General features: G+C 43.4%; 1 protein-coding gene across 2 annotated transcripts in view; it reads left to right on the top strand.

Moving 5' to 3' along the window:
- Positions 1-17,406, top strand: part of AGTPBP1 (ATP/GTP binding carboxypeptidase 1) — a 245,618-nt gene that overhangs the window by 209,641 nt on the left and 18,571 nt on the right. For both annotated transcript variants that reach the window (XM_075318445.1, XM_075318453.1), the window contains one exon: positions 11,789-11,949. In XM_075318445.1, the coding sequence (XP_075174560.1) occupies positions 11,789-11,949 (161 nt within the window). The remainder of the gene's footprint in view (positions 1-11,788; positions 11,950-17,406) is intronic.

Here is a 17,406-nt window from a genome sequence, read left to right as displayed (position 1 = left end):
ACTTCAAAAAGCACTAGAAAATGGTTTGAGAGAAAGCACTGGAGACTACTAAAGTGGCCAGCAATGAGTCCAGACCTGAATCCCATAGAACACCTGTGGAGAGATCTCAAAATGGCAGTTTGGAGAAGGCACCCATCAAATCTTAGGGACCTGGAGCAGTTTGCCAAATAAGAATGGTCTAAAATTCCAGGAGAGCATTGTAAGAAACTCATTGATGGTTACCGGAAGCGGTTGTTCGCAGTTATTTTGGCTAAAGGTTGTGCAACCAAGTATTAGGCTAAGGGTGCCAATACTTTTATCTGGCCCATTTTTGGAGTTCTGTGTGAAATGATCAATTATTTTGTTTCATTCTCTTTTGTGTTTTTTAATTGCAAGCAAAATAAATGAAGATAATAATAACAAAGAATTTGTGATTGCAATCATTTTCAAGAAGAAACTGAGTATTATCTGACAGAATTGCAGGGGTGCCAATACTTTTGGCCAGCACTGTATGGGCTCCAGTAGGTCTCCAGCAGTATTTGCGGCGGCTGTGGTATAATTCAACTGAAGATTCATCAGACAAATCCACCTTCTGCCACTTTGTCAGCTTCCATCTGTTTAGCAGGCTGTGGCATTTGGCAAATGCCACACGGATTTTTAATTGCCTTTTTATTTAGTGCTGGCTTCTGGGCACTGATTTGACCATAGAAGCCATTTCGAGACCGAATCCTACAAACTGTTCTAGTTGACACAGGGACTTGAGGTGACCAGGCCTGTTGGAGCTCTGCTGCAGTGGAAGAGGGTCTGGCTTTGGATTTTCTAACCAACAAACGTTCCTCCTGAACAGTTGTCTTGCGGGGTCTGCCGGACCTGGGCTTGTCAAAAATATCTCCGGTCTCTTCAAATCTTTTTTCAATTCTTTGTACTTGACGCTGAGACACATTATAGGTGCCAGCCACCTCTGTAGTATATCTGGTCTTCAGCCTCTTGATAATCAAGGCTTTGGTCGCAGGGTGGATTTTTGGCATGTTGTCAGAGGTGAAGTTGCAGTTCAAGTGAAGGTCTGGGGTGCTGGGTTTCTTTTTATACACAAGCACTAATTAAGCGATCATTTAGTGAGCACAGGTGAGGATCTAAACTAGGATTGGGTGCATTATATGACAAGGCAACAAAAATTTTGTCTTGCCAAAATCTGACCTTTCTGTGTTCATTAATTGATCAATATTTCAGTTTTGCAGCAACTTTATTTTCATAACCTAAACCAAATTTGTGAAGGTTTCAGCTTTCAAAAGAGTAATTTATAAAACCAAAGGATGACTTTAAAGTCAGTTTGTAAGCTTTTAATTACATAACATGGATAAGCAACAGAACATCTGTCAGGGAGTACACACACACACACACACACACACACACACACACACACACACACACACACTTACTTTAAGCCACTAAAATAAAAACATATATGTACAGTATATATACAGTTAGTGTTGCCCTTTTCATTATTGGCCATATCGATATTATGTTAAGAAACAAGGTTTCTCTCAAATATCTTGTGTTGCCAATAGTGCTTGTGAGTGGCACTATTGTGGTCCACTGACTCCCTTCGCGTGACACCCCCAGGCTCAGTGCCCCTGGGATCTAGTGACGTCACGTCAACTGAGGCCAGCTCAAGTTTCTGTGAGTGACTGGGTTGTGGACAGAGTTTCACCACTCAGTACAGCACAGCATCACAGCCCAGCATCTCCCTGCTCCTTCCTCCATCACTACAGAGCACCGCAAGCAGGAGACACGCTGGGCTGTGATTAGCGGCGAAATACTGCCCACAGCCCAGTGACTCAGGGAGACTAGGGCCGGCTGCGGTGATGTCACGTAATCAAGAAGTTGACTTGACATCACCGGATCACTGAGGTCACGGTGCCTGGGGGTGTGGCGATGGGGAATAGTGGACTGCAATAGCGCCGCTCACAGGCAGAATTGGCAACACAAAGTATTTGAGAGAAACATTGTTTCTCAACATAATGTGGCCGATAATGGATATGGGGGAACCATTTCTTTAAAATAAAGCCCAAACAAACATGAAATTACTTTTTTGTTACCATATCACCTCACTTGGAATCTTTTATTTTTCTGCTAACTCACACTGCAAGAAGCAAGCCCTCATACGGCACTCATGACGGAAAAACTAAAATTGCTCTTTGAAGAGGAAGAGAAACAAAAGCGCAAAAATGAAGGGTTTTTTTTTCTGATGTTGCTGATTTGAAAACAAAGGGGGTCCTAAAGAAGGACCTGTTGCCAGGTAAAAGTGTGCAGTTTTTGCTTTTTATTTAATTCCCCCCCCCCCCCCTCCCCTGCGTAAACCTTTTTGGATTTTTTTAATCCACCACAATTTTTACTTAAAGGGGTGGTTCACCCATATTTTTCACTGTCTAGTTCGATATTATATTGAGAAACAATGTTTCTCTCAAATACCTTGTGTTGGCAATAGTGCCTGTGAGAGGCGCTATTGCAGACCGCTGTTCCCCGCTCTGGTGACGTCACATCAAGTGCCGCACATGTCACATCCCTGCAGCCGGCTGCAATCTTCCTGACTCACTGGGTTGTGAGCGGTGTTTCACCGCTTGTCACAGCCTATCTGCTCCCTGCTCCCTCCTCCCTCACAGCAGAACGCTGAAAGCAGGAGACACGCTGCGCTGTGACAGCGGTGAAATGCCGCTCACAGCCCAGTGAGTCAGGAAGACTGGGGCCGGCCGCAGGGATGTGACTTGTATGGCACTTGACGTGACGTCACCAGAGCGGGGAACAGCGGTCTGCAATAGCGCCTCTCTCAGGCACTATTGCCAACACAAGGTATTTGAGAGAAACATTGTTTCTCAATAAAATATCGAACTAGACAATAAAAAATTTGAGTGAACCACCCTTTTAATAAGTGTTGCTTTATATTCAATCCTATGGGTTTTTTTTTTTTTTTATAGAAATGTCGACATAGTTCAATATTTTTCCAAATGGCCTAGGCATCTAGGTTCATGTTACACTATGTATTATATAATATCGCTTCTGAATATCCTCATGTTCACTAAGTGGTTTTAGATTTGACAAAGACAAATTATTGTCCTGCCAGCGCATTGATTCCTTGATAATACTCCATGCGGTCATCTGATTGATGCTACATCTTCTTCAGAAATGAAGTCTCTTAAATTAAAACCTACTTGTTTAAAACACCTAGATCAACAACAAGTAGAAGCGGGACTTGTTTGCTTTATCTGTTTCAGTAGAGAAATAAGCATTTAGGGTCCTTAACTAGGCATGGACCGTTCAATAAATAAAAGGAAAACAGTGAGGGGATCATAGTAAAGAAAAGTAATTACTCTGGGGTAAGTATTGTAACAATAGACCCCACAGAAGACCTTTTATTTTATGGTCTGGTTGATGTTTTTCATGGTATGTAAAACTAAATTGACTTTATTGGGCACCATGAACTTTTCCTCCTGTAGATTATTTCTCAGTAAACTTCTTTTTAGGGCTTGTCTGATTTAAGAAACCCATTTACAGATGTTTAATTTAACATTTCTGCCTTTAAAGAAGGCAAATACTGAGCTGAAACACTAAGGGCTTGGCACATTTTGGTCATTACATGGAAATTCTATTGTATAGCCATTTTGTATTGCTGCGTTGCTCCTGTAGAGGCGCTGCAGAGGAATTGAGCAGTTATAGTGTTTTTTGTTTTTTTTTTTATCTGATTACAAGTCATTGTCAAGGGTAACCTTATTTATATAGTAAAATGCCTTGTTGTTTGGGAATGCTCAGTTTATAATAAACTCCGAGGCGGTGGCATACACAGACTCTGAACAGTGTTTGGCCCCTTTGCAGTCCTATAAGAGCAATGTGTCTGTTACAGATGATGCTTGCTGCAACGAAAGTTAAACTTGGCCCTTTACCTCCTGAGCGCCTGTGTAACTGCACAAAGGGTATATCTGCCTCTTAGAAGCTTTTCTGCTAATGATGGGGGGATCGATTCGTGGGACTCTGGTCTATCTGCCTATTAAGCAGTCTCTCTGACTGGACTTTTGATCAGCCAGGTCTGGCACGGTGTCATCATTGCGGCATGGCGCACAGATGACATAATTCCAACCTTGGCTAATCAAAAGCCATGCCCTGGATCCTGAAAGGTAAGAGATTCACTACCATCCATCAGCCAGACTAGTGATGTGGCTGATGGACCGAAGTCCTGTGAATTGATCTGCGTTTCTTTTATCGCTTCCCTTTCAGAAATTCTAATGATGCCATCAGAAAATTATCCAAGAATTGTCTCTTGAGTAATCTGCAATTCTGTCCACAATATGTTCTTCTATAAACCTTTTAAGATTTTAACATACTATGGGAAGATTAAAGGGACTCTGAGAAAGTTGTTATATAATCTAAAGCCAGCATGCTGTAAAGGTGGCTTTACACACTGCAACATCGCAAACGACATCGCTGTAACGTCACCGGTTTTGTGACGTAATAGCGACCTCCCCAGCGACATTGCAGTGTGTGAAACACATCAGCGACCTGGCCCCTGCTGTGAAGTTGCTGATCGCTACAAATCGTTCAGGACCATTCTTTGGTCCTTTGTTTCCCGCTGTGCAGCATGATCGCTAGAAAGTTTCAGTGTGTAAAGGGGACTTAAAAGACTGGAAATGAGTGATGTGTCACAATATCTGTCAATCACTATTCTCTGTCAGTCGGTCTCTCCCTCTCGGTCTCTATTCTCTCTCTGTCGGTCCGTCACTATCTCTGTCCCTCTCTCACAGTCTGTCGGTCATTTTCCCCTCCTCTCTCATACTCACCGATCGACGGCATTCACACTGCTGCGGCGGCTTTTACTATTTTGAAAAAGCCGGCCGCTCATTAAACAATTTCGTATTCCCTACTTTCCCCGCCCACAGGTGCCTATGATTGGTTGCAGTGAGACACGCCCCCACGCTGAGTGACAGGTGTCTCACTGCACCCAATCACAGCAGCCGGTGGGCGGGTCTATACTGTGCAGTGAAATAAATAATTAAATGATTAAAAAAAAAAACGGCGTGCGGTCCCCCCCAATTTTAATACCAGCTAGATAAAGCCATACGGCTGAAGGCTGGTATTCTCAGGATCGGGAGCTCCACGTTATGGGGAGCCCCCCAGCCTAACAATATCAGTCAGCAGCCGCCCAGAATTGCCGCATACATTATATGCGACAGTTCTTGGACTGTACCCGGCTCTTCCCGATTTGCCCTGGTGCGTTGGCAAATCGGGGTAATAAGGAGTTATTGGCAGCCCATAGCTGCCAATAAGTCCTAGATTAATCATGTCAGGCGTCTCCCCGAGAAACCTTCCATGATTAATCTGTAAATTACAGTAAATAAACACACACAACTGAAAAATCCTTTATTAGAAATAAAAAACTCAAACAAATTCCCTCATCACCAATTTAATCAGCCCCAAAAAGCCCTCCATGTCCGGCGTAATCCACAGACCTCCAGCGTTGCTTCCAGCTCTGCTGCATGGAGGTGACCGGAGCAGCAGAAGACACCGCCGCTCCTGTCACCTCCACGCAGCTAATGAAGGCAATAGCGCGACGCTGGAGGTCCGTGGATTACGCCGGACATGGAGGGCTTTTTGGGGCTGATTAAATTGGTAATGAGGGAATTTGTTTCTGTTTTTTATTTCTAATAAAGGATTTTTCAGTTGTGTGTGTTTATTTACTGTAATTTACAGATTAATCATGGAAGGTTTCTCGGGGAGACGCCTGACATGATTAATCTAGGACTTATTGGCAGCTATGGGCTGCCAATAACTCCTTATTACCCAGATTTGCCAACGCACCAGGGCAAATCGGGAAGAGCCGGGTACAGTCCCAGAACTGTCGCATCTAATGTATAACGTGGAGCTCCCGATCCTGAGAATACCAGCCTTCAGCCGTATGGCTTTATCTGGCTGGCATTAAAATTGGGGGGACCGCACACCGTTTTTTTTTTTATTTAATTATTTTTTTCACTGCACAGTTTAGACCCGCCCACCGGCTGCTGTGATTGGGTGCAGTGAGACACCTGTCACTCAGCGTGGGGGCGTGTCTCACTACAACCAATCATAGGCGCCTGTGGGCGGGGAAAGTAGGGAATACGAAATTGTTTAATGAGCGGCCGGCTTTTTCAAAATAGTAAAGGCCGCCGCAGCAGTGTGAATGCCGTGCAGCGCCGCGCCGGGGATCGGGGATCAGTGAGTATGAGAGAGGAGGGAAAAATGACCGACAGACTGTGAGAGAGGGACAGAGATAGTGACGGACCGACAGAGAGAGAATAGAGACTGAGAGGCAGAGACCGACTGACAGAGAATAGTGATTGACAGATATTGTGACACATCACTCGTTTCCAGTGTTTGACTAGCTAGGTCGTTCTGCAGGTCTGGATCGCTGTTGCGTCGTTGGCCAGGTTTGCCTGTTTGATAGCTCACCAGAGACTCACCAGAGACTTTGTAGCGATACCGGCCAGGTTGGGATCGCTGGTGGGATCGCTGAAAGTCTCAGTGTGTAAAGGGGCCTTAAGAGTTAACATACAGTTTACATCCAGCCATCTCCTATCTCAAAGTATGTTTTTGTTTACCTTTAAGTAGTTTAAGCCTCTTGTCCTTATCACTAGTGAGTTTAAGGCTATGTGCACACACTGCGTCTTTTTGACGCTGCGTTTTTGTGCGTTTTTGGCCGCTAAAAACGCACAAAAACGCACCTGCGTCGAAAAAATGCGACAAAAAACGCATGCGTTTTGCCGCGATTCGGTGCGTTTTTTGCTGCGTTTTGCTGCGTTTTTGCTCACTGCGTCTTTATCCGTTTTTTATCAGTGAACAAAAAAAAAAAGGTCTGATGTCATTTCCTTCTTCAATGTGTTCTTCATTCTCCACTAGTGTATGCAGAAGAGCAGACAGCTGCAGAACTACAAGGCTCAGCATATTCCATCCAATAGTGTATGCAGGAGAGCAGACAGCAGCTGCAGAACTACAAGGCTCAGCATGCTCCATCCAGGACTATATGCTTGAGGGAGAGTCAGGGGGTGCAGACCTACAAGACTCAGCATCCTCCTTCCAGGACTGTATGCAGGATTTCTTTGCCCCCCCAAACAAAAAAAATGACGTGGGCTTCGCCATATTTTTGTATACTAGCCGGGTACAGCAGGCAGGTACGGGCTGCCCCCAGCTGCCTATTTGTACCCGGCTGGGAACCAAAAATATAGGGAAGCCCTTTTTTTTTTAATTATTTCATGAATTTCATGAAATAATTTAAAAAAAAAATGACGTGAGCTTCGCCCAATTTTTGAGTCCAGCCGGGTACAACTAGGCAGCTGGGGATTGGAATCCGCAGTGCAGGGTGCCCATGCTTTCTGGGCACCCCCGCTGTGAATTGCAGTCCCGCAGCCACCCCAGAAAATGGCGCTTTCATAGAAGCGCCATCTTCTGGCGCTGTATCCAACTCTTCCAGCTGCCCTGAAGCCGGGTGGCTAGCTAGGTAATAATGGAGTTAGGTCTAGCTGTATATTATCAGCTAGCCCTAAGCCCGAAATTCATGGTGTCACGCCAATATTAGACATGGCCACCATGAATTTCTAGTAAAGATAAAAAAAAAAACACAACACAGAAAAATATTTTTATTAGAAATAAAACACAACACAATTAGTGACTCCATCTTTATTGAAATAAAGAGCCCCCCCCTCCGCAGTAATCCTGGGTCAGGGTCCCGCGCCGTCCAACCCGGATCCAATATCATCTGATCGGTTTGCTGGAAGGCAAAGCGATCAGATGATGTGTCAGGTTCTAGGGGCTGAATCACATCACACATCAGCTGATTGTATAAAAGCCGATTATACAATCAGCTGATGCATCGGTGCAAAAAAAATAAAAAAAATAATACTCACTTATGTGCTGATTACCGGCAGCTCCTGCAGCGATGGGGCGGGAGTCTGATCCCCTCCGATCGCTGCAGCAGCTGCCGGTAATCAGGGATGAAGTCTCCTGACGCATCCGCTGATACCGGCTGGGCGCCCGCGTCACCGCGATACTTACGATCACCTGATGCGTCAGGTGACTGCATCAGGTGATCCATCGCCAGGTCCTGCATCCATCGGAGGGTTCCCGGCCGTCTGCACACAGCCGGAGCGGGGGTGGCGATACCGTGAGAGGAGATGGGAGCGGGCATGGCACCGGGACCCTGCAGACAGGTGAGTATAACTTTTTTTTTTTTTTCTACTGTTAACTTTTGTTTTCGCAGCCGCTTCCACCTCCTGCCTGTACATGGCGCCGCACGGCAGCATACATGCACAGGACTGGAGGTGGACGTGGCGGTGACGGTACCGGGAGGATTCACGCTTCTGTATATACTGACAGAAGGAATCCTCTTCCTGTACACGTCACTTTACTACCCACCTCCTGCGTTTATAGCTGCGTTTTTGGTCTTCAAAACGCACCAAAACGCAGCTATTTGCGTTTCTCATTGCGTCTTTCAACATCCCATTGAACTCAATGGATGAAAAGCGCAGTGAAAAACGCGGGAATAATTGACATGCTGCGTTTTTGTGGTCACCACAAAAACGCAGCTGAAAAAAAACGCTGTGTGGGGACAGCAAAAATGAAAACTCATAGACTTTGCTGGGGAAGCAAAGTCATGCAGTTTTGAGGCCAAAAACGCACCCGAAAAACGCGCAAAAACGCCGAGAAAAACGCACTGTGTGCACATAGCCTAAGCAGCAGATGAGCTATTGTCAGACTCAGTGCTCCTCTGTGATTAGCAGCTTCTGTTTATGGAAATGTGCATTGAAAGCCTGGTGTGGGCAGGGGTCAGCTCTATTACATGCTGAAAATATCTTTCTCTGTGTCAGAATGGCTGAACACGGTAATCTATGTGACATATCGTTACATTCAGAATCTTTTTGCTACATCATGCTGCTCTTAAATGAGGTAGCAAAAACCTGCTGACAGATTCCCTTTAAAATTGTAGTACTCTGAAATAAGATTATATGATCTCTTTTAGAAGTTGGTCACATGTCTAGTCTAAAGGTGGCCTTTCACATTAGATGTCTGCCAGGCTGCCTATTTCGGCTAGACCTGCTGACCATATAATGTGTATGGTGGTGTATGGGTCCTACACCTTTTAGGTTCACCTGTTCACGTATATTGGATTTCAGTGCCTGATCTTTTTAAAATGAGGTGCCACTAAATGTGTCTGGCAGAAGCTTATTCTGTGCGCTCTGTTGATAACCCATACCAGCCCTATCATGCATATGTACTGGGTCATTGGGAGTAATAGTTTTCTGACAAATAAGTGGTCGACAGCTACAGAAGAGGACAAAATTGTTGCTACCCTTATGTTAATGTAAGTAAAATCCACAATTGTCACTGAAATATGTTGAAACTGACAAACCTGAAAAAAATAATTTTCAATTTACTGAATGTCCAATAATAAAAATTAGACATTGCTTTTGAGTTGTGGTTCATCAGAAAAAAATGAAATTAGCCTGGAGAAAAAATGATGATTCCCTTAACTTTAGATTTATTGCAAAACCTTTGTGGCAATCACTGCAGAGAATGATTTCTGTAAATTTCAATGAGATTCTCCACCTGTCCACAGGTATTTTGACTCATGTGAACAAACTGCTTTACCTGTCTCATTCGTAAAGAGTGCTGTCTCCAGACGGCATGTTTCAGCTCCTTCCACCAGTGTTCAATAGGATTTAGATCAGGGTTAATAGAAGGCTACTTCAAAATAGTCGAATTCTTTGCTCTTAGGCATGCTTGGATGTTTTTATGTTTTTAGCTGTATGGTTTGGGTCATAATCCTGATGAAGGACCCATTATCTGACTCAGACCAAGCTTTCTGACGCCAGGGAGCACATTTTGCTTTAGAGTGCCTTGATAGTCTTGAAATTTCATTGTGCCTTGCGGAGATTCAGGACACCCTGTGCCAGATGCACCAAAGCAGCCCCAAAACATAACTAAGCCTCCTCCATGTTTCTCAATGTTCTTTTTGTTTGCATGCTTCATTTTTATGTTTGATGTGAGTTGGCAAAAAGTTCCGGATTTGTCTCTTCTGTCCAAAGGTTATTCTTCCAGAAGTTTTGTAGCTTGTTACTATGTGTTTTGTCAAATTCCAATCTTGCTTTTTTATGATTTGCTTTCAATAGTGGGTTTCTCCTTGGTCATCCTCCATGAAGTTCACTTTAGCCAAGACAACTACAGATGTTGTGATCTAACATTGATGTACCTTGATCTTAAAATTCAGCTCTAATTCACTTTAGAAGTTGTTCTGGGCTCTTTGGTTAACATTCATATTATCCGTTTCTTCAATTTGCCTCTTGTGGCCACGTGCAGGGATGTTAACTACAGTTCTACGGACCTTATAAACTTCTAAACTATATGTGCAACTGCAGTAACAGGAACATCATTGGAGATGTTTTAAAACTTTTAACATGTTTTTAACAATTTTCTTTCTGATCCTCTAAGACATCTCTCTCCTTAGCTTTCTTTGGCTCATGTTCACTGTGGTACACAACATGATATCAAACAGCACAGTGACTACTTTTCACCCTTCAAATAGACAGACTGACTGATTACAAGTTTGTAGGCAGCTCTGACGTTTATTACATGACACCTTAGTTTAATGTGTCTCCAAGGTCAAATTGTTTTAAATCTTTTCTAGGGTACCATCAATTTTGACCAGAACATTTTTCATTAGTTTTTATTTCTATTGAACCACAGTTCAAAACTCATGACTGATTTTCAATAGTTGATATTCAGTAAATTTTAATTGAAAATTAGTTTTTGCCATTTTCAAGTTATTTCAGACTATTGTGGGGGCTTTCTTCCTTTAATGGAAGAATACCAACAATTTTGTCCACGTCTGTGAAGTAATTTTAGAGACAGGCAGGCTTTGCACGTTGCGACATCGGTAACAATGTGTTACCGATGCTGCAGAGATAGTCCCACCCCCGTCGCACGTGCGATATCTAGTGAAAGCTGCCGTAGCGATTTATTATCGCTACGGCAGCTTCACACGCACATACCTGCCGTGCGACGTCCCTCTGGCCGGCGACCCGCCTCCTTCCTTAGGGGGGCGGGTCGTGCGGCGTCACAGCGACATCACATGGCAGGCGGCCAATTGAAGCGGAGGGGCGGAGATGAGCAAGATGTAAACATCCCGCCCACCTGCGTCCTTCTCATTGCAGCCGGGAGGCAGGTAAGCTGATGTTCCTCGCTCCTGCGGCTTCACACACAGCGATGTGAGCTGCTGCAGGAGCGAGGAACAAAATCGTAATTGTCGCACCATCGGCATTATGGAAATGTCGGAGGCTGCAGCGATGATACGATAACGGCGCTTTTGCGCTCGTTCATCGTATCAAAAAGGTTTTACACGTTGCGATATCGACTGCGACGCTGGATGTGCGTCACTTTCGATTTGACCCCATCGACATTGCACGTGCAATGTCGCAACGTGCAAAGCCGCCCTTACTTTTGATTTTGTAACCTATTCTCAACATGGAGCTCTGGATAATACCTTTAAAAGTTTTTAGGAGTTTCATGAATAGGAGTTAATTTTGATTCTCTGTATTGAAGGAGAATTTTAAACCGTGACATCATATATTTGGCTGGAGTCTTCCTTTAATTGTTTTCCGCTTTAGAGTATTTTTAATTTGGTGGTAAGCTGAATGTAAGTTACTAGATCAATAGCTTAAGAAGTGATTTATTAACTGTTACACATTATCTGTTTTCATGTAGTTGAAGTGAAACACATTTCTTTTTGCTCTAGGGCTTGCAGATTGGGACAAAGGAGCTTGAAGAGATGGGTGCCAAATTCTGCATAGGATTACTTCGCTTAAAGAGGCTGACCTCTCCCATGGAATTCAGCCTTCCTCCAAGCCTCCTGGATATCGAGAATGATTTGATCGAGTCCAGCTGTAAGGTTGCAAGGTAATGTAATAACTTATCTTTATGTTTAATTGTCAAAGTATTTAACTTTGCTCATGCATAAAACGTTTATTCCATTGTCACTCGGCACTGACCTGGCATATTTTTAAATGACATATTTTCAAGCTGTCCTAGAGCTTTTCACTTCACAGTTCAGCTAATAATAATTTTGGCATACTTTTGCATAGAATTTAGGAAATTACTTCATTGATCTATTTCCAAAAAGGTCTTGCTTTCTAACCAGTTTCCAACAAGCGCTAATAATTGTAATCCATCCACAAGTAACTTAAAAATGACCAAATTTGCCTGTATGGTAAATGCAAGCAATATGGGCTTCTTCCAAAGGCATGGATCTCCAAATTCAATTGGTAGGTACCATGTAGTCTCCTCAAGAACCACTTGAACTTCGGCTTTGAAAGAGATGTTTTAGAAGTGACTTTTAAGATTTAGTTGACGTTCCTGGGTTCTGTCTATAGCTCCATAAAATGGAATTCAGATGGAATCTTCAATCTGGCCATTGAATAAAAATGAGGAAAACTGAATCCAAAATGTGCAACCTGGCTCTGAGTAGCCTTCTTTTTGGCACTGTTTATCTCTTTTATCCAAACAAAACTTTATCCATAGTAGACCATGATATTGTGTCCAGCTAAAAGGAGGACAGATCATAAAGGAGGACAAATGTAGTCCAAAGTTGCTCACTTTGCACTTTCTTTGCCTCATTGTAGACAATTGGGAGGAACATGGAGTCCAAACGTAATATGAACCCAGTCCTACATGTGTATATACGTGGGGTTGGTCTGAAAACTGTATAACAGAAAATGCTGGCAGATTCTTACTCCTGCTCAGCAACAGATATATTAGTCACTGGGTATTTCTCAGAAATTGACGCGGGACATGTAATGTACATCCATGCTACAGCACACGCCCCCCAAAGGGCCAGGTCGAAACTAGCATTGGGATGGAGGCATACGGTGCCATTCGGATAGCGGTTAGGTGCCATTTCACCACCAGGTAATGCCATATTTGTAGTTTTTATCTATGTGCTGCTGCCATTACTTTCTTAAATTACATCTATTGTGGATGTGCAATACCTCAATGGCCATCATAATTGGTTTTTATCAGATGCCATAGTATGGACACTCCTGAAATGTGGTTCACAAAATATTATTTATTTTTATATCCTTTTGGGCACCATAATGCATCTCTAATTTAGTAGGCATTTTTTCTTCAATTTTATGACTGTAATTTAATAAACTATTAATACTTTTAAATGTTTAAATGTTGCAATATTCACTTCTTATATTCTAGGTATCATCAGTCTTAGGCTAGGCATAGGTTTAGGCATTCTTATTAGTCTATTGAAGTGTTGCTTTAGAGGGGTACCCTTTATTTTAGGGTCAATAAAAAAAATAAAAATACATGTGTAGAACTAAATCAACTGCAGCAGTCTAACCCTTAGAAGCAAAAGTCAAGCGCAACTACAAAATCTAATGTTTGACAGAGACAGAGACCTGTTTTTAATCATCCCCATGGAACCCCATGGAAAAAATGTTCCTTTCTCCCTTCCTCGAAAAAAATTAAACAAAATGTACTTTACTACATTAAAACTATCAATATATGGCAGCGCCACGTTAGTAGCAACCCCTAAAGTGAAGTTAACATATAACTAATACTGCATGGCATGTAGTGTTAAACAAAAAGAAGTTCATATTGGTGGTGGATTTGCATTTTTTTTTTTTTTTTTTTAACATTTTCTTCAAATTTAATAAAAGTCAGTTAATGCATTGTGTATATGCCACAGTTTTTCATTTAAACTGTAACCAGTGGTAGAAGGGGTTAATGCCACGCTGCTGTGAAGAAATGACATGTAGAGGAATAATAAATTGTGATGTTAATAGTTAACGTGTTTTGGAGATACTTTCTCCTTCTTCAGGACAATAATTACATCGATGTGATTTTGTCCTGCAGAAGGAGAAAGTATCTCTGAAACGCGTTGACTATTAAAAACACACAATTTGATTATTCCTCTACATGTGCTTTCTTCAAGGCAGTGCGGCATTAACCCTTTCTACCACCGGCTACAGTGTTATCCATGTGGGGCTGCTGCAGCCATGCTTCTAAGCCAGCTTTCTAGCCTCGGAAGACCCTATATACGCTCCTTTGTCTTCCAGTTTTTTAACCACAGTTTTGCATTAAGCAAGTGGAAGAAAAGCGATTCCAGCAGCTAAATAGGAAAGGGTTCTTTACAGTTAGAGCAGTCAGACTGTGGAAAGCCCTACCACAAGAGGTAGTAATGGCAGATACTATAACAGCTTTTAAAAACTGGCTGGATGGTTTCCTCACTACACACAACATTGTTGGTTATAAATGACTTACCATATTTTTCACTTTATAAGACGCATTTTTGCTCCCAAAAATTTTGGAGGATAATGGGGGGTGCGTCATATAATCCGAATATAGCGGTACCTGGGGGTCCTGTCTGGGCGGCCGGGTGTCTGTGGCTGTGTGCATGCGGCCGGGTACCTGTGCTTGCGTGCGGTGGCAGCCGGGTACCCGTGGCTGCGTGCGGGCGGCAGCCGGGTGCCTGCGTGCGGGCGGCAGCCGGGTGCCCGTGCGGGCGACAGCCGGCTGCCACCCGCACGCAAGCACAGGTACCTGGCCGCTTGCACGCAGGGTGGGCGGGCAGCCTACTGGCTGCCACTCTGTGTGTGCGGGGCGGGCGGCTGTGCAGCAAGTTACCCAGTTTGTCCGCGGTCCCAGTTTCAACTGATGGCGCCGGGAGCTCCATCTACGCATGCGCCGCTCCAGGCGCCATCATTTGAACTTGGACCACGGACACCACTGGGACACTCACTGCACTGGCCTGCTGCACGACTCACCTGCCGCCGCTGCCACCACGGACTCCGCGGCTCCTGCCTCCACAGACCACGCGGCGCCTGCCACCACGGACGCCACCGCTCCTGCCACCACGGACGCCACCGCTCCTGCCACCATGGACGCCACCGCACCTGCCACCATGGACGCCACCGCACCTGCCACCACGGACCCCGCTGCCACTGACCCGCCGTGCCTGCCAGCACAACCTCTGCCTCCTGTGACCCCGCTTCACCACCACTGCTGCCCCGCTCCGGTAAGAGAACACCGGAGTATAAGACTGACCCCATTTTTCTTTTTTTTTTCTTTTTTTTTATGTCTAAGTTTGGGGTGCGTCTTATAATCCGGTGCGTCTTATAAAGCGAAAAATACGGTAGTGACAAAATGTAGAATTGGTGGAAGAAGGTTGAACTAGATGCACCTAGGTCTTTTTTCAACCAAAGTAACTATGTAACAGTCCATTATATGGATACTTGAACAGAAAAATAATTAAAAAAGTTATCTAACAGAAAAACTAAGGGAAAACTGTTCAGTAATGAAGGCCTAAGTCGGCTTGTGCTTAAAGCGATAATTCTATTTTCTAAAAAAGATTATGATAACTTAAAGCCCAGAACCAAATCAAATGTCTTGTTACGTTAAGCTTTTTTACAGGTTAGCCACAATATAACCTTTGTAAACATAATGTGTAATGCATTTCTCCACCTTATGAGAGGCCCACCATTATTATGCAGGATACCATTGTATAATACACAAGCTTTTGCGTGTCTACAATAATAGAAGGGAAGGAATAATACCCAATTATCCATTTGTTTCATTGTATTATAATGTTCTTTGGTATCAATTTACATGCTGGCCATTTGATGACTCTTAAGTGATCTATGATGGTTACATTGATTCCCAATTGTGAGGAGTATAATTGATAGTGAACAAGCACCAAACACAGCACTTGAATTATTGATATGTTGCTGATTTTATTTTGTTACTTTAATCCCAAGTAATACTTTCTAAAATGGTGAAATCATTAGACCAGCAGAGAACATTAGTCGTACAGGGAACATTAGTCTTCCAGCAATGCTCTTTCTGTGTATTAACTTATATTTACTGGGGCTTTTCAGGACACGGTAAAGGTTTTGGTCTGTTTCAGTGTGATTCCAGGAAGGTTTTTTTTTTTTAATACTTTAATATAAATTTAGTTTATTCTATATATTTCTGCTGGGGAAAAAAAAAAAGTGTATTTCAATAGTGGTGTTAGGGTCAATAAAAATTCTTATTCTTCTTTCAGCTACCACTTTTGCTTGATGCTTATCAATGTCTGAATTTTCTCTTTCAAATAATCTTTAAGTTTTCTTAACAAAGAAAAATATGAATGAAAGTGTGGATGGGTGGAGGGGAATATAAAATGTGAGGTATGGGGGTAGGGGTCAAAAGGTTGGGAGAAAGGGAATGCGTAAATTGGTTTGTAGCAATTACCAATTTTTCATTTTATAAGACACCACGGATTATAAGATGCACCCAAAATTTAGAGGCGGAAAATAGGAAAAAATATTTTTTAATGTTAAAATGAGGGTCCATCTTATAATCCTAGTGTGTCTTAATCCTAATGCTTACCAGGGGGAGCAGCGGTGGTAGAGTGGCTCAGGAAGGTTACAGGAGGCAGGGTCAGCAATGCTGTAGGCTCAGAGGAGGCAGTGTTGCGGCTCATAATGGTCGGCGATACTGCGGTCTCGGGGGTGGGCGTCATTGATCTGCCGGCGGGCTGTGGGGGTGTCACTGTAGTGGAATAACTCAGGAGGGTCACAGGACGGGGTGTATCAGTGGCAGGTGCCATTGATCTGACTGCAGGCTTCGTTGAATTGCCCGCGGTTGACAAGATGGACTTCAAGAAAATGGCCGTGGAGGTGGAGTGTGCACAGATAGGACTCAGTGGCCAATTTTCTTGAAGTCCATCGCGTCTATCTATGCATGCGCCGTCTCCATGGTTGCTTTCCTGAAGTCCATCGCGTCAACCATGGGCAATTCAATGGAGCCTGCAGTCAGATCAATGCATCCGCCGCTGAGACACCCCATCCTGTGACCCCCCCCCGGAGCCACTCTACTGCTCCTCCGAGCCCTCAGTATCACCAACCCTGCCTCCTATGACCCCACTTTACCACCACCGCCCGGTAAGCCATATCTGGATTGTAAGACACACCCCCATGTTACCCCCAGTTTCGGGTAGAAAAAGCGCATCTTATAATCCAGAAAATACGGTAATTGTGTATCTTGTAACCAATTTTGTTTCCATATATGGTCCACAACTTATGCATATTACATAAAATCATATATAATATGCACCTATTGTTGTCCATCCTTGTTCTTTCTGTATTTGTATAATATATATTTCAACAATCAAACAATACATCATATTAGGAATTAGGGTTACTATTCCCTGGATAGATGATTACATAACAAAATCACGTAGCGTCAAATGTTTTTTATTTTTTGTTGGTGCAGGAATAGTTTAAACCAAGGGGAAAATATTCTTGAATATTTGTCAAAGTAGACATTCTTAATGTCTGAATTTTACGATGAGTCTTAGCAATTGTT

Source organism: Anomaloglossus baeobatrachus, chromosome 1 (assembly GCF_048569485.1).
Source record: "Anomaloglossus baeobatrachus isolate aAnoBae1 chromosome 1, aAnoBae1.hap1, whole genome shotgun sequence".
NCBI lineage: Eukaryota > Metazoa > Chordata > Amphibia > Anura > Aromobatidae > Anomaloglossus > Anomaloglossus baeobatrachus.
Note: the sequence above shows the minus strand (reverse complement) of the source record. Positions and strands in the feature narration are given on the sequence as shown.